The sequence below is a fragment of the Pelophylax lessonae genome (genome assembly GCF_965119305.1).
Source record: "Pelophylax lessonae genome assembly, chromosome: 3".
Classification (NCBI taxonomy): domain Eukaryota; kingdom Metazoa; phylum Chordata; class Amphibia; order Anura; family Ranidae; genus Pelophylax; species Pelophylax lessonae.
The window spans coordinates 392,940,873-392,967,253 of NC_138770.1; the positions used below are offsets into that span (position 1 = coordinate 392,940,873).

General features: G+C 40.3%; 1 protein-coding gene across 1 annotated transcript in view; it reads left to right on the plus strand.

Annotated features, from left to right (window-relative positions):
* Positions 1-26,381, plus strand: part of SOBP (sine oculis binding protein homolog) — a 285,798-nt gene that overhangs the window by 79,141 nt on the left and 180,276 nt on the right. The window contains exon 3 of the mRNA XM_082249219.1: positions 17,994-18,173. Within this exon, the coding sequence (XP_082105345.1) occupies positions 17,994-18,173 (180 nt within the window). The remainder of the gene's footprint in view (positions 1-17,993; positions 18,174-26,381) is intronic.

The window sequence follows — 26,381 nt, forward strand, 5'->3', positions numbered from 1 at the left end:
AACACAGCTAGTCACCGGCAGTAGTAAACAGTCACTGACAGTGACTGTTTACTATGTGATCGGCTGTGAATCCATTCACAGCCGATCACAAAATGTAAACACAGAGCAGTAACTCACTGTTACTAGCTCTTCTCCCCTCACACAGTTTCCAGTGTGAGGAGAGCAGAGCCAGAAACAGTGAGTTACTGCTCTGTGTACCTGTAAAAGTAAAAGCACAAAAATAAAGGTCTCCACACAGTCCTCAGCCCCCCCAATTGCACCTGTCACCCAACAGTCACCTCATCAGTGCCCAGAAATTGACACCCATAACGTTCCATGTGAGCGTAGCGATCGCGGGCAGAATCACAGCGATTCTGCCCGCGATCCGGAAATCATTGCAAATCGCGGGACACCTGTGCATTGCCCGTGATTTGCAATAGCACCCCAAACGCTGTGCGATGTTGCCGCGATTTCCGCCTGCCGAATCGCGGTAACATCACGCAAACATCGCATGATGCCCAAAAAAGGTGCGCGATGTTACCGCGATTCAGCAGGCGGAAATCGCGGCAACATCGCACAGCGTTTGGGGTGCTATTGCAAATCACGGGCAACGCACAGGCGTCCCGCGATTTGCAATAATTTCCGGAATGCGGGCAGAGTCACAGTGATTCTGCCCATGATCGCTACGCCACATGTGAACATAGCCTAAAGTTCACCTGTCACCAGAGACTGCCATCAGTACTGCCGTGCACCATTGCCCGTCACCTGTCACCCATCGGTGACCATCGCCCGTCACCCCATCAATCACCGTCACCTGTCACCCCATCAGTCATCGTCACCTGTCACCCCATCAGTCATCATCACCTGTCACCCCATCAGTGATCATCACTTGTCACCCCATCAGTCATCGTCACCTGTCACCCCATCAATCATCGTCACTTGTCACCCCATCAGTGATCGTCATCTGTCACCCCATCAATCACCGTCACTTGTCACCCCATCAGTGATCGTCATCTCTCACCCCATCAATCATCGTCACCTGTCACCCCATCAGTGATCATCATCTGTCAACCCATCAATCATCGTCGCCTGTCACCCCATCAGTCATCGTCATCTGTCACCCCATCAGTCATCGTCATCTGTCACCCCATCAGTCATCGTCACCTGTCACCCCATCAGTCATCGTCACCTGTCACCCTATCAGTCATCGTCACCTGTCAACCCATCAGTCATCGTCATCTGTCAACCCATCAGTCATCGTCATCTGTCACCCCATCAGTGACCGTCACCTGCCACCTATCAGTCACCTGCCACCCATCAGTGATCATCCGCAGATTTGAAATCGCTAATAGTAGTGGATCGGAGATGGACTCGGACTATTCCTGTACACTTTCCTTTATTGAATGTATTTTGGGGTGCAATTTTTGCTATATACATGCAACCACTTACCGACCGTCTAACGACTATATACGTCGGTCATTAAAAGCTAAATACTGGGGTTATGGCAGCAGATAGCTGCCATAACCCCGGTATTTTTTTAAACGGCGGGCGGTTGGCTTTCAGATAAGGGTGGTCCCAGTGGCGGATTCACCGCGGAATTACCCTTACGGTGCAGGGGAAGAGGTGCCCCCCCTCTCCCGCCGCGTCCCAGACGTTTTCCCAGCTTACCGGACCCGCCGGCAGCGGGGAAAACTATCCGGTCCCGGATCCTCAGAGACAGGAAGTCGAGTGAGGGCAAGATGGCCCTCACTCAACTCTATGGTCTTGGAGGACCGGAGCTACGTCAAAAGTCGTTGCCTAGCAACCGGTTTAAAGGGCCGCTTTTTTTTTTTTTTTTTTGTTTTCTTTTTCAACAATTTTTTTTTTTTTAGTGTAGTTGTGAGGTGTGAGGTCTTTTTGACCCCAGATCTCACAATAAAGAGGACCTGTCATACCTATTTCTATTACAAGGGATGTTTACATTACTTGTAATAGGAATAAAAATTATCAAAACATTTTTTTTTTAAAACTGTGTAAAATAAAAAAATAATAAATAAAATAAATAGGAAAAAAAAAAAATGAAAGCACCCTGTCCCCGTTAGCTCGCGCGCAGAAGCGAATGCATACGCAAGTCCCGCCAACATACGTAAACTGTGTTCAAACCACACATGGGAGGTATCGCCGCGATCGTTAGAGCGAGAGCAATAATTTGAGCCCTAAACTTCCTCTGTAACTCTAATCTAGTAACCTGTAGAAATTTTTAAAATGTTGCCTATGGGGATTTTTAAGTACCAATGTTTGGCGCCATTCCGTGAGCGTGCGCAATTTTGAAGCATGACATGTTGGATATCTAATTACTCGGCGTAACATTATCTTTTACATTATGGAAAAAAATTGGGCTAAATTTACTGTTTTCTTATATTTTAATTAAAAAAAGTGAATATTTTTCAAAAAATTTGCATTTGCAAGACTGCTGCGCAAATATGGTGTGATAAAAAATATTGCAATGATCTCCATTTTATTCTCTAGGGTCTCTGCTAAAAAAAATATATAATGTTTGGGGGTTCTAAGTAGTTTTCTAGCAAAAAAAATGATTTTAGCTTGTAAACACCAAGTTTCAAAAATAGGCCCAGTCTTAAAAGTGGATAAATGGACAACTTTGTGTAAAGTGCTACTTGGATGTTAGGCCTCTGTATGTGGTTAGGCTGTGTAAAAGTGTTACACATGTGGTATCGCCATACTCAGGAGGAATAGCAGAATGTATTTTGGGGTGCAATTTTTGATATGTACATGCTATTTGTTGGAAATATTTCATAAATGGACAACTTTGTGTAAAAGAAAATGCATTTTCATTTTCTTTCCACAGTTTCCAAAAACTTGTGGAAAAAAATGACATGTTCAAAAGACTCATTATGCCTCAAAAATTATACGTTGGGGTGTTTGCTTTCCAAAATGGGGTCATTTTATGGGGGTTTCCATTGTCCTGGTGCTCCAGGGCCTTCAAAAGTGCAATAGGTTGTCAGGAAATTATATGTGTAATTTATGCTCCTAGAATGCCGGTGTAACATGAGAAAACCATACCCGTAAGAAAACCATACCCTTTATAACTTCCGGTGCACCTACGGAGGGTATGGATTTATCACAGTAGTGTGTGTAATGTTACACTCGCCGCTCTTACATTAAAACAGCTCCTCTGCAACATCAGTCATCTCCGCTACTATCCCTGTCACTTCCCTGATCTCGGCTAATAAATATAAAAACGGATAACGGAGCCGACATCTCCGTCATTTACATTTCATACACCCGCCGCCGCTTTCATATTTATTAGCCGACATCAGGGAAGTGACAGGGATAGGAGCGGAGATGACCCATGTTGCAGCCAAACTGTTTTAGCGTAACCGCCGCAAGTATAACATTACACACACTACCGTGATAATTTCATACTCTCCGAGCATGCGCACTTGTCAACTTCTCTGCTGTTCAAGGACGTATCCGGGGCTCTGAGCATGCGCACTGCTGCGCTGCTCAGCTGTTTCTGACCGGAAGTGACGAGGGTATGGAATTCTAACGAGGTATGGTTTTTTCACGGAACACCGGACGGTGCTACTCGGATGTTAGGCCTCTGTATGTGGCCAGGCTGTGAAAAAGTCTCACACATGTGGTATCGCCATACTCAGGAGGAGTAGTGTGTTTTGGGGTGTAGTTCCAAGTATACATATGCTGTGTGAGAGAAATAACCTGTTAATATGTCAATTTGTAAAAAAAAAAAAAAAAAAAATCTTCATTTTGCAAAGAATTGTGGGAAAAAATTACAAGTTCAAAAAACTCACCATGCCCCTTATTAAATACCTTGGAATGTCTACTTTCCAAAAAGGGGTAATTTGGGGGGTATTTGTACTTTCCTGACTTTTTAGTGTCTCAAGAAATGAGATAGGCCTTCAGTACATCAGGTGTGATCAATTTTCAATGAATAGCACCATAGCTTGTGGACTCTATAACTTTCACAAAGACCAAATAATATACACTTATTTGGGTTATTTATACCAAAGATAAGTAGCAGTATAAATTTTGGGCAAAATTTGTGAAGAAAAATTACTAATTTGCAAAATTTTATGACAGAAACAAAGAAAAATGCGTTTTTTCACAATATTTTCAGTCTTTTTTTATTTATAGCACAAAAAATAAAAAACCCAGTAGTGATTAAATACCATCAAAAGAAAGCTCTATTTGTGTGAAGAAAAGGAAACAATTTTTTTATGGGTACAGTGTTGCATGACTGAGTAATTGTCATTCAAAGTGTGAGAGCGCTGAAAGCTGAAAATCGGTCTGGGCAGGAAGGGGGTGAAAGTGCACTGTAGGCAAGTGGTTAATCTTTTAAGACGTTATTTCTTTCTATAGTCTGTACTTTTCCATATTTTGCTTGTATACGGTATTTGCTTATTGATTGATCATTGCTTCCTGCTGTTGTACATGACTGTGCTTCAGCTTTATGCCTAGTACACATGATCAGAAAATCGAACAAAAAATACTGCTTTATCATACAATAATCTGATGGTTAGTACACAGCTTTCGAGAGATGATCACGACAATTCATGCAATATTATCTAAAGGGACAACCACAAAAACTTTTCTTGTGCTATACCAGAACGTTTATTTAGTACAGTATTCGTCTGAAAAAAATTGGAAGACCAAGACCACGCATGCTCAGAAACAACAGAATAAATTACAATACAATACAACACAGTACATCACTTCTGAAGTTGTATTCTGTCATATGAGAATTTTCGTAACTTTAGTAACCTCTTCATTTTCCATATGAGACTAGCATACAAATAAAAACGGACGATCATGCATCCGATATTCTCATTGTGTGTACGAGGCTTTAATCCCTGCAGAAAGTCTACCAATCTGTTCATAATAATGAAAAAAAGTGCAATGTCTAGGTGATGTATGGTTTAATAGAGTTTTATGTCAGCGGTCATTAATCAAGGTGGCTTATTGCAGTATCTGAACAGATAACCAATAGAGTTAGAATTTTTTAAAAGTTGAAATATAGTCATTTAGAATATAATACAGCCAGACTATTGATATTTCCTTAAATGTTATACACAGGTCATTTACCTGTTATGGTACTCACTGTCTGTTAAAGCATTGGGCCCTACCAATCTGCATGGCTGGAGAGCGATATTGAAAGCTTTGATCTTTTACTGGCTTTAGAAAAACACACTGACCTTGATATACCCACTGAGTAATGCCAACTGGATCATTTGTAAATGTAATGTTACTGTGGGTGAGTGATGAGGGCATGCCAGTGACTGCACTGTTCTAGGTCATGTGGGCTTCTGCACATAACGCCTGCAGACATTCCCTTGCTGCCCTGCATGGGCTGTCAATAGGCAAAACTGCAACTGATTTTTGAAAGACGGGCATCAGATACAGTGCCTTGCGAAAGTATTCGGCCCCCTTGAACTTTGCGACCTTTTGCCACATTTCAGGCTTGAAACATAAAGATATAAAACTGTAATTTATTTGTTAAGAATCAACAACAAGTGGGACATAATCATGAAGTGGAACGAAATTTATTGGATATTTCAAACTTTGTTAACAAATAAAAAACTGAAAAATTAGGCGTGCAAAATTATTCAGCCTCTTTACTTTCAGTGCAGCAAACTCTCTCCAGAAGTTCAGTGAGGATCTCTGAATGATCCAATGTTGACCTAAATGACTAATGATGATAAATAGAATCCACCTGTGTGTAATCAAGTCTCTGTATAAATGCACCTGCACTGTGATAGTCTCATAGGTCCGTTTAAAGCGCAGAGAGCATCATGAAGAACAAGGAACACACCAGGCAGGTCCGAGATACTGTTGTGGAGAAGTTTAAAGCCGGATTTGGAAGGAGTATCAGACCACTGCAAATCTATGAAGACCTGGCCTTCCCTCTAAACTTTCAGCTCATACAAGGAGAAGACTGATCAGAGATGCAGCCAAGAGGCCCATGATCACTCTGGATGAACTGCAGAGATCTACAGCTGAGGTGGGAGACTCTGTCCATAGGACAACAATCAGTCGTATACTGCACAAATCTGGCCTTTATGGAAGAGTGGCAAGAAGAAAGCCATTTCTTAAAGATATCCATAAAAAGTGTCGTTGAAAGTTTGCCACAAGCCACCTGGGAGACACACCAAACATGTGGAAGAAGGTGCTCTGGTCAGAGGAAACCAAAATCGAACTTTTTGGCAACAATGCAAAACGTTATGTTTGGCGTAAAAGCAACACAGCTCATCACCCTGAACACACCATCCCCACTGTCAAACATGGTGGTGGCAGCATCATGGTTTGGGTCTGCTTTTCTTCAGCAAGGACAGGGAAGATGGTTAAAGTTGATGGGAAGATGGATGGAGCCAAATACAGGACCATTCTGGAAGAAAACCTTATGGAGTCTGCAAAAGACCTGAGACTGGGACGGAGATTTGTCTTCCAACAAGACAATGATCCAAAACATAAAGCAAAATCTACAATGGAATGGTTCACAAATAAACATATCCAGGTGTTAGAATGGCCAAGTCAAAGTCCAGACCTGAATCCAATCGAGAATCTGTGGAAAGAACTGAAAACTGCTGTTCGCAAGCGCTCTCCATCCAACCTCACTGAGCTCGAGCTGTTTTGTAAGGAGGAATGGGCAAAAATTTCAGTCTCTCGATGTGCAAAACTGATAGAGACATACCCCAAGCGGCTTACAGCTGTTATCGCAGCAAAAGGTGGCGCTACAAAGTATTAACTTACAGGGGCTGAATAATTTTGCACGCCCAATTTTTCAGTTTTTTGTTTGTTAACAAAGTTTGAAATATCCAATAAATTTCGTTCCATCTCATGATTGTGTCCCACTTGTTGATTCTTCACAAAAAATTACAGTTTTATATCTTTATGTTTGAAGCCTGAAATGTGGCAAAAGTTTGCAAAGTTCAAGGGGACCAAATACTTTCGCAAGGCACTGTATATCAATTGACTTTATTGTAGTAGCTACAAATCAACTTTAAAAAAGAATTTCAAACAAGTGGAACTAATCAGTTAGAAATTATGTTTTCCAGCACACTGCAATTGTTCAAAAAAATAAAAAAAGTTAAAGTAGATGTAACCCTAATAACTAAAATCTCATAGGGGCTTTAGCATGTAAATTTATAAGTCATTATTTTTATTTTTAATCTGCAGCTTTCATTGAAATAGTACCTGGTGATCCCATCATAAAGGATCATGTTCAGGTACTTCTTGGTATAGGGTGACAATGCCCTCTCTTTACCGCCCAATTGTGTTTTGTGTTATCATCCTGTCACATAGCCTTCTGGAGGGGAAGTCAAGTGGCCTTTTGAAAACACATTATGCAGACATGATGGTTACTGTCGGAAATATTGTGCTGAGATATGCCACTGGTGGATCAAAACAAGCTGCTTTTTTGTCAAAGCTTAATTAAACAAGTTGAAGTTAGAAGCTGATTGGCTACCATGCAAATCTGCACCAGATTTTGCACTCTTCATTTTTAGTAAATCAACCCTATTGTTTTACTGTACCACTCTCCCTTTTGTTGGTAATCTGTGTACGTTGTAGTGCACCTGCTTGTGATGCTGGAACATCCTCCTTGTTACCTCTTAGATATAAAAAGCACATTATCAAAAATATCAATTGAAAAATCATTCTTAGCCGCCAATCTTAACATATAATTTGCAGTGCCCAAACTGTTAATAAACCATCTAGTGATGATAAATACAGTGAATTATGAAACAAAGTAAATCATGTGACGAGTGCCATAAATAATAACAGTTCAATGACAAAACTTTAAATCAAAATTCCAGATAGTAAAAGACTCCAATGCTTAGTAGAAGCCGAGCATATGCTTCTAATGTGAAAATGGATGTCAGATAGAAAAGTGAATCACCCAGGTGTACGTCCAACATGCAGTAAAAATATCTGCTTACCCGAGAAAATGGACTCTTAGTTATAAGAGTCATAAGCACATTGTGGAAAGGTATCACTTAAGATGGAAGTCCTTAACTCCTTTTTTCCTTTCAGGTGGAAATGAGTTTAGAAGAGATGGTGGGTAATTACTCCAACATACCATGCATAGAAATATATCAAAAAATATTCCCATAGTGTGAAACTGTATGTTAAATTTATTTAGAAAAAATTACTAATTACTCACAATAAAATATTTAAAAATATTTATGTGGTGGTGACATAACGAGCATGGACCCCGCCCTATGCGTTTCATCAGAGTTGACGTCATCAGGGGCACGCCCGCTGATTTCACAAGGCTGTCAGTTTGAATCCTGGGATTGGTATATTCTGCATATATGCTTGTTTTTAACTATTTTATTGTGAGTAATTAGAACTTTTTTTCTAAATAAATTTAACATACAGTTTCACAATATGGGGATATTTTTGATGTATTTCTATGCATGGTATGTTGGAGTAATTACCCGCTATCTCTTATGAGATTGTTTCCACCTGAAAGGATGAAAGGAGTTAAGGGCTTCCATCTTAAGTGATACCTTTTCACATTGCCCTTATGACTCTTATAACTTAGAGTCCATTTTCTCTGGTAAGCAGCCATTTTTAGTGCATGGTGGAGGCGCACCTGGTTGATTCACTTTTCTGTCTGACAACCTTATCCACATTAGAAGCGTATGCTGGGCTACTGAGCACTGGAGTCTTTCACTATCTGGAATTTAGATTTCAAGTTTTGTCATTCTGCTGTTATTATTTATGGGACTCATCCTTTGATTTACTTTGTTTCATAATTTATTGTATTTATCATCACTAGATGGCTTATTGACAGTTTTGGTGCTGCAAATTTTATGTTAGGATTGGTGGCTAAGAATGATCTTACTACTGATATTTTTGATAAGGTGCTTTTTATATCTAAGAGGGGTACAGAAAAAAATGGGGTTGATTTACTAAAACTGAAGAGTGCAAAATCTGGTGCAGATGTGCATGGTAGCCAATCAGCTTCTAACTTCAGCTTGTTTATTAAAGCTTGGACTAAAAAACCTGAAACTGATTGGTTTCTATGTAGAGCTGCACCAGGTTTTGCACTTTCCAGTTTTAATAAATTAGCCCCACTGTCTGGATGAAAACAAATGTACTAAGTTGGCCTCTATTTCCTGAATGCAACTAAAAGATTAGTGTACAGTTTTTACTAAGGCCTTGTGTACATGTGGCATACTACAGCCTACCTCTCACACTATCTGTATTCCACAGCATACTACTCTGTGTGTATTCAGAGCTGTGCCCACATGGATGTCAAATTAAGATCAGCAGCTGTGTCCGTGCAGCCAGCCACTGTGCATTCCCATGCAGGAAAATACAGCCCTCGTACGGCTATATGCTGTAGTACACCCTATGTAAGCACGGCCTAAAGTGTATCAGTAAATTCATACTAAAACATTTTCATTATGTAGTAGGCTTAGAGTTATTTCACTTCTTGTTGTGCAGTGTTTATAATGTATTTTGTTAAATATCCTTGCTTCCACCTCTGGTGGAAATTACAGGACTTACCTGACTCTCGTTGAGGTTCCTTTGTCTAACATTTAAAACCAAAATATAGTTGGATTCTATTTTTGTAGGGTTCTGACAAGTCATTTGACATATTTTTCCCTTGTTAATATTTGTGTACCATATTGGTATAGAATGTAGTATACTATGAAGCTTTGTATGAACAAATGACATGTCCTTTGTCAGTATTATGATATTTGGACATAGCCTATTTGCAATTTGTAGTTTGGTTGCCTGGGCAGTGTACAATTGCTGCTCAGTGGAAAGATTCAGGAAAATTCAGTCTTCCACATACTTGTATGTTAACAGAATATTTGTGAGGCAAAAAATAGCACAGTCATGAAGCCTCGGCTATGTGTTAAGAGTGTCCAGAATAAATATAACATGGTTTACCATTGGACTGTGATACGTACGCGTCTACTCGTTCAGCTAAATGAGAACTCAGCATCTTTTGAAATGTATAAAAAGCACAGTAGAAACTCAGCAAAATATCATTTGTGAAACAAACATATTTAGAATTTTTATGAGTAATATATTAATGGCTAGGTTAGCTTTTTTTTTGGAATATCTGCAATGGAAAGATTTACTTACTACATAACAGAAAGTATCAGGAAAATCCCCCCAAAGTCAAGGCAAATCCAAACTGGAATTGAGCTAGAACTATCGCATTGTTCCAGTATGAAAAACAATGAAAAAAACTTTCCTTAGCACTGCCTATAATTTTGGGGGATCTTGCCTCAAGGACAAGTACAAATAGTTGGGGCTGCCCTATAAACCTATATAACTTATTTTTATTATGCATCAACACATTATAGGTTCTAGTGCACATGACTTTCGAAGTAAGACTACTTGTACATTTAGGCCTCTTGCAAACTACAGCCTGAAAAAGCTCAGTACAGCATTTTGTTTTACTTATCTAAAAAGCAGCCCATTGTTTACAATGTGCCTGTACACACAGGAGAGTAAACAAGTGCTGCATATTTATGAGCAAAAAATAAATAAAATAAATCTGCTTCCCTGGCAAGTATTTTGCCCTGTTACACACAAAAATGCACAAACAGTATGTGAGTAAGGGCATCAGAACAACATTTTGGGAGCTAGAACGCAATTACATGCTTACATGCAAATATGCGCAAATATATCCAAATACGTCCAACATAAATGCCTGAAATTACATCCAAAAATGCAGATATTCAAACATCAGTACTATGTGCAAGAGGCCTTAGTGCTGTCAAGCACCCACTGAAGGTACAAGCACAAAATTTAGAGTATTTCTATACTGTAGGTCTGGTAAGTCGTAGCTTTCCACAATCTGGTTTGTCAGTTGGGTCTAGGTGGTGTTCATGAAATGGAGTGCAAGTATGGATGGCAACTCCTGACAAATAACTAATATTCAGATTTGTACTTCTCTTCAGCACATTTTGTGATTTACAAACCTCTGCTGTACTGCACAAGTAGGCAGGTGACATACTTGGTTGCTAAATTAGCCAAAATTTCATTCATGAATGGTCTTATTGGTACCACCCAGCTCAGCAAAGTTTGAATGAAAAACCTAAGGAGACAGGTGGAAAATTATCAGCTGATCACTGACTGCATCCAATCAGATCCGGTCACTGTTCAGGTATTCTGACAGCCGCAGTTGTTGACTGCGTAAATACAACAGCCAGCAGGGAAGAGTCCAATGGTGGTGAAAGGCTAGAAATTATTTAGACATCAGACTGATTATCTAGAATCTGAAAAAAATGCTTCAGAACACTTTGTGTCACACATGCCAAAGCTTAGGCACACCACTATATTTTGGCACTTTTCTAGTAACTGCATAACAAGGTATTAGAAAAGTGCCAGTATGTTGAGTATTTATTGCAAACAGAAATGCTTCTGGCATAGTAAAAGATAGCCATTGTTAGTGGGAGGTAAAGTTCCCTGAAGTTTGTAATTATATATTTATGAAAGTGACCCTCTAATAAATTTATTTGTAAAGTGATTCGAAATGTATATTTTTTTTTTTTGCTTTAAATTAACAAACATTTTATAATATTTTATATTTTATTTTCTTATCTGCTCCAGGCAATAGTTTTGCACAGAGCAGCTCTGATCTTTGTTTTCTCTGGTCCGCCGCTGGTGCTTCTGGCTCCTTCCCCTACCAAATGCCACTTGCTATGGGGGCACTCATCCGGGCTCACTCCTGAGCCTTGCTGCCTGTGTCTATTGACACAGACAGTGGGCTACGGCCCCACCCCCTGCTCCCTCTTTACTGGCTGTGATTGACAGCAGGGGGAGCCAGTGGATCCAATTGCTATCTCTGAGCCAATGAGAAGGGAGAGAGCAGAGAGAGCCTCTGCTCTTGTGAACATTGTTGGATCGAGATCCAGCTCAGGTAAGTATAAGAGGGGACTGGGGCAGGGGGAACTGCATTAGGGTAAAAAGCCTTCTGCCTTTAGAACCACTTTAATTAATTTTTTAATTGTATTTTTATTGTATTTTATGCTACACTTCTGTAAATCCACCCACACCAGGCTTTTTCATCACCTCCTATTTTCCCTTGCAATAGAACCATGTAGGAAAGTTACGCAAAAAGCCATAGTATTAAGGCTTAGTACACACTATAAGAAAATCGGGCGAACATTTTCATCCAAAGAATTTTCGTACGACTTTTATATAGTGTGTACACAACTTTCGACAGCCGATTCTGAATTTTCGTATGAAAATTCTCGAAGGGACAAACGCCAAAATCTTTCTTATATGGAAAAAAACAAACGATTTTCGTTTAATGTGTACTGTTTTCGTACGATTTTTGCACAAGAAAAATCAAAAAGAAAGACTGTGCATCATCAGAAACAATAAACAACAACAAAAAGAAGCCTTTGTTGTACGAGAATTTTCGTACATATTTTCATTCATCGGTTTCCGATTTGCTGTGAAACAACGATAAAAAACAGACGATCGTTCGCCTGATTTTCTTAGTGTGTACACCACTTAAAGCGGAGTTCCGGGCACAAAATCGACCTAATCGATTTTTTGGCCATCCGCTTGTTTTGCTTCACCTGAAAAGGAATTGGATAGTTAGGATTATTTTTTTTTTTTACTTACCTTGTAATTGTAGAAAGAAATACTCACCTATTTTCCACTTCCTCCCTCTGTGGCCGCGGCCCGCGCCGTCACTTCCGGTTTGCAATGATTCCCGGGAGCTGAACGTCATCGCTCCCAGGAATCAATGCGACAGCACCGGCCCCGCTCGTCACTTCCAGTGCAACGCCGCATTCCCTGCTAAACAGCTTCTGGGCATGCCCAGAAGCTGTGTAGGAATGCGGCGCCCCCTGGAAGTGACGAGAGGGGCCGGTGAAGGCGCATTCTGGGAGAAGAAGACGCGGAAGAGGATGCAGAAGAGGATCGCGCTGACTTCAGCTGCCCACAACAGAGATGGCAACGCTGTAGAAGAAATTTTATAAGTGAGTATTTCTTCTTGCAGGTAAGTGCGAACCGGGACAGATCAGAGGCTATCCATTGTGGAATGTACTAGCCCTGACTGTTCCGGGGGTATGTTCATTGAAAAAATGTTTCTGTGCCCGGAACTCCGCTTTAAGTGACCAATCATGTTTCAGCTTTCACCTATTTAGAACAGCTGTCATTTTGTGAAGGAATGGTTGCTGCTTCTTTTTGGTTTACTATTTTTTACATTTTGCACTTTGCTTTAATAAGTCAGTCCAGCAATGTTAGTTTAAAGCGTTTTGTGATTAAAGCTTTAGGATAATTTTTTTCAGCAGTGGTAGGACTTTTAAATAGGGCAAATGTTAAACATGAACTTTGGGAATTTATGCTAGTCTTTTTGTTTGGCATAAAATTGTGCAAATCATCAAATGGAATAATGTTTAATTTATTGATTTCTTATTCCTTTTGCTGCAAGGTAAAAAGCAGAAATCTTCAGATCTGTAAGTGCTATTGGTTTATGAGTTTAATGAACAAAGTCTGGTCTACAGCTTCCAAACCATTAGCAAGTACAAGCTGCTTTGCATATCTTTTGCACAAGGCCTTGCTTGTGGAGCCAAAGCAAATGTTCTCTATCCAGAAGTTCCTTTGCTGGATCATAAAGCAAGTTAATTACCATGCAAAAAGCATTGCTGAGATTTTTATACAGCTCGTCAATGTTGCACCATGCTGTCCTCACAGCCTTTCATTTATGTGACCCTTTTGCAGCCGCAGGGCTTACTGTCCACTTATCTATTTCAAACACATCAGTTTTATATTGCCAGTGAATGTTACAGACTTGACTTTTCTGTCTGCTGGCAAAGGGAATGTAATATGTTTCAGTACTTCTTTTGGATAATTATGCAAATTAGTAAGCCTTAGTCATTATTTGCATACTTTTTTGTTGTGATATTTTTTTCATTGCCCCTTGGCTGCAACATATGTTATTTTGCATTGATTGTAGTTATTTTTTTTTGTAATTGTACTAGTTTACTGTTTTCCTAGTTCATGTGAAACGTAGATCACAGCTTCTCTTCCATTTCCTCATTTTTTGTTATAAATAAATTAGGCTGCAGGGTTGGGACCCTAGGTTCTGCAGCAGAAAGGGTTATGTCATATTAACCACTTCAGCTCCGGAAGGTTTTACCCGCTTAATGACCAGGCTATTATTTGCGATACAGCACTGCGTTGCGTTATCTGACAATTGCGTGGTCGTGCGACGCTGTACCCAATAAAATTGATGTCTTCCCCCCCCCTCCCCCCCATGAATAGAGCTTTCCTTTGGTGGTATTTCATCACCTCTGCGGTTTTTATTTTTTGCGCTATAAACAAAAAAGGAACCACAATTTTGACAAAAAAAAAACAATATTTTTTGCTTTCTACTATAAAACAATCCCAATAAAAAATTAAAAAAATCTATTTTTTTCATTAATTTATAATAACATCGGTCTCCCTTGTTTACATAGGTAGACCACCGTTCTGTCATCCAGGCGAACAATCGGCGGGGCCCAACGGCCATCGCAACCGCCAGGCCTGTTGATTGTCTCCCGCTGTGTCTAATCACAGTAGGGGCAGGCGCTACGGCAGAACGGGTGCCCCCGAAAACCCCTGCACAAAATCACATGTACCCGATTTTACAAAGCCAGGCCCGCCCTGCGGCAGTATATATGTGGTGGGTCCGGAAGTGGTTAACAATTTTGCAGCAGAGATTTGTAGCAATAATAAAGATATTGTGAGGTTGAACATTAAATATTATGTGTTTCTTAGGAATCACTATCATATCATATATTCAGCTTCCTTGGGAAAATCACAGGTGAAATTATTAGTTTGCATATTTTTAAAGTGATACTAAAGGATGATTTTTGGGGGCTAATATAAAAAGTTATACTTACCTGCTGTATGCAACAATATTACACAGAGCGGTCCCTTGTCATCTTTTTGACAGCCCCCTGCCAGTGCTATCGATTCCTTCATTATCCAGGTGCCTTCTTAGCAAGCCGGGTGCTTCAGAGGCACCCATGTGGGTGCTCTCCCAAGCTGGGCCGTGTGCGTCCATAGCCACACACAGACTCGGTAAGCCATGCCCCCTCTTACTCCTCACAGGAGAATTATTTTATAGATAATCTAGTCTTTTACATTTTTAGGAATGATTGTGAAAGTGATCAACTTAAAGAGTAACTCCAGTTTTGTTGACAAAAAAATATACCGCTCTGGGTGATCCATGTACATTGGAAGGATTATTACAAACTTTGTCTATACAAACTGAGTCCTACCTTTTGTTATTCTGGAGAAATAGCTGTTTGTTTGTATGTGTCCATGTTCTGAATCTGTATGGGAGTGGTTTTATAAGTATCAATCAGCTGTTGCACCTGCAAGGCCCTAAAAAGGAAAATTGCAGGGTCTGCATCCCTTTAGACGTGATATCCTTTGGAAATATCTCACCAAAAATTGTGTTGCAGGGGATGCACAAAATCGATTTTGTATCTTAGTGCAGACTTAGTGCAGACTTCTGGGAAAATCAGTAAGCCAATCACACAAGCAGGAAATGACATACCATCTGTGTACAGAACACCTCCAGGTAGCCATATTGTGTTGCATTTTACAGCACAGCGCTGCAGATTGAAAAGGAAAGGTAATTTTTAATAACATTCAATTACAATATGACTTATGTCGCAGTTGTATACACTATTTTTATTTGCTATTTCTTTCCCCACAAAAGTGGAGTTACCATTTAACAATGCAAGTTAATCTTTCAGACAAATTGCATATACAGTGCCTTGCGAAAGTATTCGGCCCCCTTGAACTTTGCGACATTTGGCCACATTTCAGGCTTCAAACATAAAGATATAAAACTGTAATTTTTTGTGAAGAATCAACAAGTGGGACACAATCATGAAGTGGAATGAAATTTATTGGATATTTCAAACTTTTTTAACAGATAAAAAACTTAAAAATTGGGCGTGCAAAATTATTCAGCCCCCTTAAGTTAATACTTTGTAGCGCCACCTTTTGCTGCGATTACAGCTGTAAGTCGCTTGGGGTATGTCTCTATCAGTTTTGCACATCGAGAGACTGAAATTTTTGCCCATTCCTCCTTGCAAAACAGCTCGAGCTCAGTGAGGTTGGATGGAGAGCGTTTGTGAACAGCAGTTTTCAGTTCTTTCCACAGATTCTTGATTGGATTCAGGTCTGGACTTTGACTTGGCCATTCTAAGACCTGGATATGTTTATTTGTGAACCATTCCATTGTAGATTTTGCTTTATGTTTTGGACCATTGTCTTGTTGGAAGACAAATCTCCGTCCCAGTCTCAGGTCTTTTGCAGACTCCAACAGGTTTTCTTCCAGAATGGTCCTGTATTTGGCTCCATCCATCTTCCCATCAATTTAAACCATCTTCCCTGTCCCTGCTGAAGAAAAGCAGGCCCAAACCATGATGCTGCCACCACCATGTTTGACAGTGGGGATGGTGTGTTCAGGGTGATGTTGCTTTTACGCCAAACATAACGTTTTGCATTGTTGCCAAAAAGTTTGATTTTGGTTTCATCTGACCAGAGCACCTTCTTCCACATGTTTGGTGTGTCTCCCAGGTGGCTTGTGGCAAACTTTAAACAACACTTTTTTATGGATATCTTTAAGAAATGGCTTTCTTCTTGCCACTCTTCCATAAAGGCCTGATTTGTGCAGTATACGACTGATTGTTGTCCTATGGACAGAGTCTCCCACCTCAGCAGTAGATCTCTGCAGTTCATCCAGAGTAATCATGGGCCTCTTGGCTGCATTGACGGCCAGGTCTTCGTAGATTTGCAGTGATCTGATACCATTTCAATATTATCGCTTGCACAGTGCTCCTTGGGATGTTTAAAGCTTGGGAAATCTTTTTGTATCCAAATCCAGCTTTAAACTACTCCACAACAGTATCTCGGACCTGCCTGGTGTGTTCCTTGTTCTTCATGATGCTCTCTGCGCTTTAAACGGACCTCTGAGACTATCACTGTGCAGGTGCATTTATACGGAGACTTGATTACACACAGGTGGATTCTATTTATCATCATTAGTCATTTAGGTAAACATTGGATTATTCAGAGATCTTCACTGAACTTCTGGAGAGAGTTTGCTGCACTGAAAGTAAAGGGGCTGAATAATTTTGCACGCCCAATTTTTCAGTTTTTTATTTGTTAACAAAGTTTGAAATATCCAATAAATTTAGTTCCACTTCATGATTGTGTCCCACTTGTTGCTGATTCTTCACAAAAAGTTACAGTTTTATATCTTTATGTTTGAAGCCTGAAATGTGGCAAAAGGTTGCAAAGTCCAAGGGGGCCGAAAACTTTCGCAAGGCACTGTATTGATTCCTGCTTTGTATCGTAGCACAATAGCGGCCCTTACTTTTCCTCTCTCTAAAAGGAAATCTGATTAATGATACAATCTCTGAGTAGGATCAGTAGTTCTGTCCATAAAGCCTATGTTTTGGTGTGGGTTTTTGGGTATCATGATTTTTTTATGTGTTATAAGTAGCACCAGTATGATATTATTCTTTTTGACTTGACAGTTAAAGGTATTAGATTTTGGTTAGGTTTATGAGTTAGGTTAAAGTTAAGATGAAGCTAAAGTGCACCTGGTTCCAAATCATGCAAAACAAAGAAAGTTATGTGTGTGTAAAGTAACATGAAGTCTCACCATTCATGCTTTTAATTGATAGTATTGGGCAGCAATCCAAGGTGATAGGCCCATGATTGATAATGCTGTAACTGGGTCTAATCTCTTATCTTTCTGGTCTCTCAAAATCACTACTGAATTGATTATAAGTCAAGGTTCCGAAAAATACCATACAGTCCATAGGTGGCTTATTGAATTTAGTATTATCTCTGCATTTCTTTTAAACAAAGTTTTTATTTAAAGTACCTGATAAAGAAATAGTCACTAAATAAGAATTGCAAATCAATGTTGGAAACATAATGAAAATGTGTAGACACTGAAAGTATACTGGAATTTTTAAAAACAGCTGCATTTTTTCTTACAGAGAATTCATTGCCAAAACCAAAACTTTCCGAGGACAGTGTTATTGCACCATTCAATACAAATTATTCAGGGCTTGCTACAGGAAATGGGCTTGCAGAACTACCAGCAGGGTCAAAGGATCATGGAAACATGCCAATTATGGTACCTTTAATCCCTCCTCCCTTCATGAAACCACCAGCAGGTACAATCTCTCTATCTAAAATCTGTTATTACAAATATATCTGTTTATGCTCATGTAATATTGTGAATTAAAAATGATACATTACAGCATGCAAAACATGATGACATCGGTAGACTGAGTAAATCCTTGTTGTGTTTCAATCACTAATAGCTAGAAATATAGTTGCAAATAGCATTATCTAAAAGGGTTTTTCTACATTAACCACTTTAGCCCCAGGGGATTTGACTGCTCAGTGACCAGGCCCTATTTTGCGATTCGGTACTGCGTGAATTTAACGGACAATTGCGCGGTCGTGCGACGCTGTACCAAAAATGAAATTGAGGTCCTTTTTTTCCCACAAACAAAGCTTTCTTTTGGTGGTATTTAATCATGTGTGCGATTTTTATTTTTTGCGCTATAAACAAAAAAAAGAGCGTCAATTATGAAAAAATAACAATATTTTTCACATTTTTTATATGAAATTCTCAAAAAAAATGTTTAAAAATCGAAATTTTTTAACATTTTAGGCCAATTTGTTTTCTGCTACATATTTTTGGTAAATAAGCGTATTTTGATTGGTTTGCGCAAAAGTTATTGCGTTTACTAACTACGGGAAAGATTTATGTCATTTTTATTGTTTTTTTTTAACTAGTAATGCGGGCGATCTGCGATTTTTTTTGCGGCTACTGCGGCATTGCAGCGGACAGATCGGACACCTAACTTTTGGGGTACCTGTGACATTACTATAGTAATCAGTGCTATAAATATGCACTGTTACTGTAAAAATTACACTGGCAGGGAAGGGGTTAACTTTACTGGCGATCAAGGGGTTAAGTGTGTCCCTAGGGGCGTGATTCTACCTGTCATGGGGCGTGGTTTGTGAGATCATCACAGAGACATGCGATCCTATATAGCAGGATCGCATAGCCTCTGTGATAATCTAAGGGAGAATGACAGACGGCTGTGTTTACATCAGCTGTCTGTCTTTCTCCCTTTGCTGCAGGAGATCGCGAGTGGCCGGCAGCCATCGGAGCTGCCGGTCACACGCGTTAGCTCCCCAGGAAACGAGCGAGGGTGGGAGCGCGATGCTGGTGGCGTGCGCTCACCCCCCCCCCCCCCCACAGGCGCCTGAGTGGGCCACGTAGCGGTACGTCGCTTTGCCCAGCAGCGGCAGAGTGCCGCAGTATATGTGCGGTGGGCGGGGCGCAAGTGGTTAAAGTGGTTGTAAATCCTCACATATACCTAGTGAAGTGAACTGCCTCAGATGATACACAGAGATGAAAAAAATCCTCCTACACTTGTTTTACTTGCATATCTGCTGTCTTCAGCTTTCTACACTGTTTAGAAAGTGCACATCATGTTACAATTTTTGTTTCCTCATTCAGCAGTGGGAGGGAAGGCTGGGCATACACTGTGTGTGAACTGATTGGAGGAAAGGCACACCCCCCCCCTCCACATAGGCAGAGGAGCGAAGAAACTTGCAGAGCTGTGCTGTGAATAGACCAGCTCTCTGCTTATCTTTCCCTAAGCAGCCACCACAGCCGACACAAATTTCCAGCTGCTTTTATCTCCTGTGTCGGAGAACTTGTCAGAAGTTATCATGCTTATAACAGAGGAACGAAGCAGCAGAAAGACATGGGACTTAGAGCTTTGGAGAGAGATGAGTATACACTACAGATATATGTGCATAGGTCAGATGTCATGAATGGGGTTTACATCCACTTTCCGTTTTTGGTAAATATATTCATTAAGGAACTCATTGCTTCTTTAAACTTTACTTTTTCATCTTCGGTTTTAGGAGAATGGAAAAGAAGTCCTTGGCATGAAAAATCACACTATTTTTTCAAGGAGCCAGAGTACAGTTGAGCCACCTATTTTTAGTGTGGTTAGTGTGGTTAATGCTTATGATGGGTTCTCTGTTTTGCCACAGCTCTGTAAACCACTCTGTCCCCTCTGAAAAACCTGGTTATGTATATTTAGGAAGCTGTGCACACCCGTATGAATTAAGAGTTAGTGTACTAATGCACTATTAGTATACAGAAAATAGGCCACAGGCAACTTGATGGTAAAAAAAGTAAATATTTTGTGACAAAGCAGATAAATGCAAAGCACAAACCAAGGATCAGGTCAAAGAATGCATTGGAATGTGTTACACTAAAAAGCATGAATACTAGCCTCAAATATAGCAAATAACTTAAACTGCAATAGGGCTAAGCCAACTGGTATGCACAGTGCTAATGAGACATGTATGAACAGTGCAAATTATAGATGGCCATATATAAAGTCTCAAAGTGACTCTCTGAATTAACCAACCAAAAGTGTCCCTGGGTGTACTCCAATACAACATCCCTAAGATTGGGTGAGTGAACACGTTTCTGAGAAGGGTAGTCTGGGGATGGCAGCAAAATACCAGAAGCTTATTTAGCAAGTTTATGCTGACTAACGTTGGGGCCCGTCTGTATGGTGGTGCACGTGTTGCTCACTCTTTAAGACTGTACAGTGTATGGCTGTTGGGCTGCTAAGTAATGGGCAATCTCTACGAGCATTAGCTGAGAACAGTAAGGGAACAAGTACAGTTGGTTCCGCTCACCACTCTTGGTACACAACGAAACTGGTCAATAATACTTGGCGGCCTGTTGGCCTTAGGATTCCGGTTCCCAATGGCTCTGTCCTCATGAACAGGTCCTCACAAGGCTCAGTCTCTCAGCTGGTGTAGACACTCACACGGGTCTCTCCAGCTCTGGTCCCAGCACAGTAAAAGACCTTTCTGCAGGTCAGTCCTCAAGCTGGCCACATCAAGGGCATCTGCTTTCTGCACAGGCTCAGCAAAGGTAAAAGGCCAGAACACTCTGGCCCCTTTACTCCTGAGATCTCTGCACAGGTTCAGAAAATGCAACCAATCTGTGCACCTTAGCTTCCTCCTGAAAAAGATCCAGTTCAGTCTCAGAAAGCCCAGGAAAAGTCTGTCTCTCTCCTCCTCAGGTGTGCAGGGAATCTTGGGTACTGAAGTTTGCAGCCCATAGCCTCCATTGCACAGCCTTCCACATACACAAGTCCCCTTTAACAGGCTTACTGCCACTACCTCCAGGAGAGAAGTGGAGATGGCACAGTATTCCCCACCGCCGCTCCAATCACAGCACAGCGGGGGGAGGGGGGGTGGTCAAGAGCACATATAGGAGCATAAAGCCCACTTTGTCTCTGTGCAGCAGCAGGTGGAAGTCCCAGTGCTCTTCCCAGTCTCCCAGCTACATATATTTTTATTGAACCAGTGTTATGCAGCTAGATTAAAAACTCCCTGTACTAGTAGCATGCTTAAGATCAGCACAGAGTGTGCCCCCGAAATAGTAAGGTTACCTGCTACAAGTTCCATTTGCCTTTTTTATTAAATTGGCTTGTCTAATTGACCGATAGAATCATGCATTAGGATGTCCTAAACTTTGCAGATTACAAAAGCCCAGAATGTGGGGCACCTGGACTGCAGAAGAGATGTAAAGATGTGTATTTGTAGGCACCAAGGGGTGAGATGGTTTAGTGCACTTTGGGTTCTGGGAACAAATGGGTTGGTTTCCTGGTCAGCTTCAAATATCAGACACCAGTGACAAGCAAGCGGAGCATAATATCAACTTTGACAGGTAATCAACTCAACAGTTAATCAATTCAACCAGGATGTAAATAAGTTTGCCAGAAAACAGCTAAAATGGACATATCAGTTTGTGTAGATTTGCTTTTACGTATTTTTTTAAAGAAAGCCCAAAAATTCTTTGGTAAGACACAATACGAAGTTTATGGTAATGTAGCTTGATGATAAGGTATCTCTTGTATGTTATCACTTTATGTATTTCCTCTCTTGGTGGGCTCAACGCCAAGACATAGAAAATGGTTTTCTTCTACACAATGAGATCGGAAAGCTTTTTATAGTGATTGGATCCTCTCTTCCTGTGCACCTATATCTTTCATTTATAACCGCCTATCACTTATGAGGGATACCCATTTCTCACATTGCATTATTCACACAGTCACAAAGTTACCATTCAGTCTTCTGATGTATTTGGTTTCTTTGCATGCTCAGCCTCATATCTCAATTATGTAGCTAAATTCTCACACTTGAGTTCAATTTCCCTCTGGACACTTGCTTATCTTGCTGTATCAAGTCAGTCTTAGTGTAAGAACATAGCTGTAATTAGACAATAAATTATACCTTCTGGAAGGAGCCATTCATTCTTTTTTTTTTTGCAAGCAAGAATAAATGCAAAGTTAAAAACAAAATTAAATAAAACAAAATAATAAACTGGATTTTGTTTGAATAAGCAAATTTTTTTGGCAAAGGCTAAATGGTTGATTTGCATTTTAATCTGTCAATTCTGAGCCCTCAAAATCAGCCAATCCACATGGGATTGCACCACACACCACTTCTCTCATCTCCAAACACAACCTTAACAGCATAATACAAAATACACCACACCATAATATTTGGCGTAAATTGGCTGTTGCACTTTATTTGGCTTGAAATAAGCTTTAAAACTTTTAATAACCATATAACAAATATATATCAAATCAATTTATACAGTGCATATGGAAAGTGTTCACAGAACTTCACTTTTTCCACATTTTGTTATGCTTCAGCCTTATTCCAAAATGGATTAAATTAATTGTTTTCCTCAAAATTTTACCAACAATACCCCATAATGACAAAGTGAAAGAAGTTTGTTTGAAATCTTTGCAAATGTATTAGGAATAAAAAAAAAGGAAAATCACATGTACATAAGTATTCACAGCCTTTGCCATGACACTCAAAATTGAGCTTAGGTGCATCCTGCTTCCACCGATCATCCTTGAGAGGTTTCTATAACTTGATTGGAGTCCCCTTGTGGTAAATTCAGTTGATTGGACATGATTTGGCAAAGCCCACACCTGTCTATATAAGGTCCCACAGTTAACAGTGCATGCCAGAGCACAAACTAAGCCATGAAGTCCAAGGAATGGTCTGCAGATTTCCGAGACAGGATTGTATGGAGGCACAGATCTGGGGAAGGGTACAGAACAATTTCTGCAGCATTGAAGGTCCCAATAAGCACAGTGGCCTCCATCATCCATATATAGAATATGTTTGGAACCACCAGTACTCTTCCAAGAGCGGGCTGCCTGGCCAAACTGAGCGATCGGGGGAGAAGGGCCTTAGTCAGGGAGGTGACCAAGAACCTCATGATTACTCTGACAGAGATCCAGTGTTTATCTGTGGAGAGAGGAGACCCTTACAGAAGAACAACCATCTCTCCAGCACTCCACCAATCAGGCTTGTATAATAAAGTGGCCTGACGGAAGCCACTCCTCTGTAAAAGGCACATGACAGCTCGCCAAAAGGCACTTGAAGGACTCTCAGACAATAAGAAACAAAATTCTCTGGTCTGATGTAACAAAGATTGAACTGTTTGTCCTGAATAGTAAGCGTCATGCTGGAGGAAACCAGGCACCACTGATCACCTGGCCAATACCATCCCTACAGTGAAGCATGGTGGTGGCAGCATCCTGCTGTGGGAATGTTTTTCAGTGGCAGGAAATGGGAGAGTAGTCAGGATCAAGGGAAAGATGAATGCAGCAATGTACAGAGACATCCTTGATAAAAACCTGCTCCAGAGCGATCTGGACCTGAGTCTGGGGTGACGGTTCATCTTTCAACAGGACAATGACCCTAAGCACAAAATCAAGATAACAAAGGAATGGCTACCAGACAACTCTGTGAATGTCCTTGAGTGGCCCAGCCAAAGCCCAGACTTGAACCTCATTGAACATTTCTGGAGAGATCTGAAAATGGCTGTGCACCCACTCTCCCCACCCAACCTGATGAATCCTGAGAGGTCCTGCAAAGATGAATGGAAAAAACTTCCCAAAAATGGTGTGCCAAGCTTGTAGCACCATACTCAAAAATACTTGAGGCTGTAATTGGTGCCAAAGGTGCTTCAACACAGTATTGAGCAAAGGCTGCGAATACTTATGTACGTATTATTTTCTTTAATAAAATTTGCAAATAATTCAAACAAACTTCTGTCATGTTGTCATTATAGGGTATTGTTTGTAGAATTCTGAGGAAAATAATGAATTGAATCCATTTTGGAGTAAGGCTGTAACATAAAAAAATGTGGAAAAAGGGAAGCGCTGTGCTGTGAATACTTTCCGGATGCGCTGTAATACACAAAATCGCTTAGCCATAATGACTTCAGCAAATTAAATTACATCAGCTGTAAAACAAAAGTCCCCTTTGATACTAAAGTGACACACCACATATTGTGCATGTGACAGGAAGGAGGGTAGGTAGCTCTTCTTTCTTCAAATCTTGACCAGTGACCGTATACCTGTGGCGGTGGGCTCTTTATATACTGAGCCCCACTGCTTCCAGAAAGTTCCACTAACCCCCATTGGCCCATTCTCACCTGGCCAAGGAGAGCAGGAATAATTTTAAAGGACAAGTGCACCTCAAATTGCTTGCATATTAAATCAATGCTAATGCCCTAAATATTTGGGGAAAAGGCAGAGGCAATCCCATGCAGGTGTGCCCAAATAAACTGCCCCCTTTACATTAGATTACCATTTACTAAAACACTTAATACTTCCACTACACCTAATACAAATGATTTGTTTGGTGCCAGTATTCTAAAACCTGTAAGGATTTGGTACACGTAATTAAGCTTTCAAAATGTGAAGTGTTAAAAATGAGTTGCTTTTAATTAAATAATTACTTAATTGACAGTTTAGATGTTAGAGGAAGAAGCTAAGAGTTTAATAACCATTTATTTTGATTATGTTTGCACAACTCAAATATCTAATATAAATTGTTCACCTTATAAAGAGATCAAGAACTTTTCCCCCAGACCAGTAATACCCCCATTGCATGCTCCCACCTTGCCTGTAGCACAGCATAGAAAAAGAGAAGTCACAGTCACAGGTAATGTGTCCAAGACACCTCTCTGCCCCTTTTGGAAATCATGTATCACTCTCTACAGAACAGTAGGTGTACATTAGCAGCCAGTGGGAATAGTTAGAGATGGGGACGAGGGTTTAGAAATGGACTTTGACAAAAATTTGACATTTGTATATCAGTAAAAGCATTGTCCAACTTGCTTAGACTGCAGTTTTGAAGAAAGAAGGAGGTCATTTTAATTATGTAATACAAGCTTGAGAGACTAGATGATCACATCAAGGCATTTTTTGAGGGATAAATGTTGGGAAAGTGTTAAACTTGAAACTATTGCCTTAAAGAATATGTAACCACAACAATTTATTATTCTTGATATTAGACTGTTGTACCATATACTTGTGTTAAAAAGTATCCTGTTCTCTATGGATTGCTTCCTTTGTGTGAAATACTTGTTGTTCTTGCTAGCCCCTCTGCTTTCCTATGTCAGACTGTCCATGCTAACCCTGAGAGCCTATGCATCGCAGTGTGGTCAGTTTTCTGGCTGTGCTGGGAGAACAGCCTGCTTGTCCTCCAATGATCAGACTTGTGCTGATACACCTCCTCTGTACAGCCATTTACTGGGAAGATCAGTATGCTGCGTTTTTTTTAGCCTCGCCTATCTAAGCCCCTCGTGCAGCTGAAATCAGAGATTATGTGATAATTTAAAGAAAAATAAAATAATTATTTATAATGTTTTTTTTTATACTTTGTAAATATATATATATATATATATATATACAGCCATTTTGCACTGCATTTCTATTTTCAATGAAATGGGATGTTTTACAAGGTAAGGGTTCACATATACCTTAAGTGTTAACGAATAAGAGATTAGATAAAAGTTATAGGTTAAGTGCTGGGGGGAAGAGAACTAAAAGGCAAGGTGATACTGTAGGGTTAAGAGCTCGTTCATACCAAAAGCATTGGGTTGAGTTGCAATGCAGGGGCTCCATGTTTGAATTGATACACTGAGTTGTGACTTGGCTCAGGTGCCCCCATAGCAAGCTGCTTGCTATGGGGGCACTGAACAGGAGGCAGGGGCCAGGATCACAGAAGAAGGACCTGAGCAAAGGAGGACTTGGGCTGCGCTGTGCAAATCTGCTACACAGAGCAGGTAAGTATAACATGTTTGTTATTTTTATAGGAAAAAAATGAGACTTTACAATCGCTTTAACAATGCATTGCAGTGCAACATGCATAACAACATACACCAATGTGCTCAAGTTATGCACACAATAATGCACACTTTGGTTTGGTTGAGCCCTACATACTAGGGG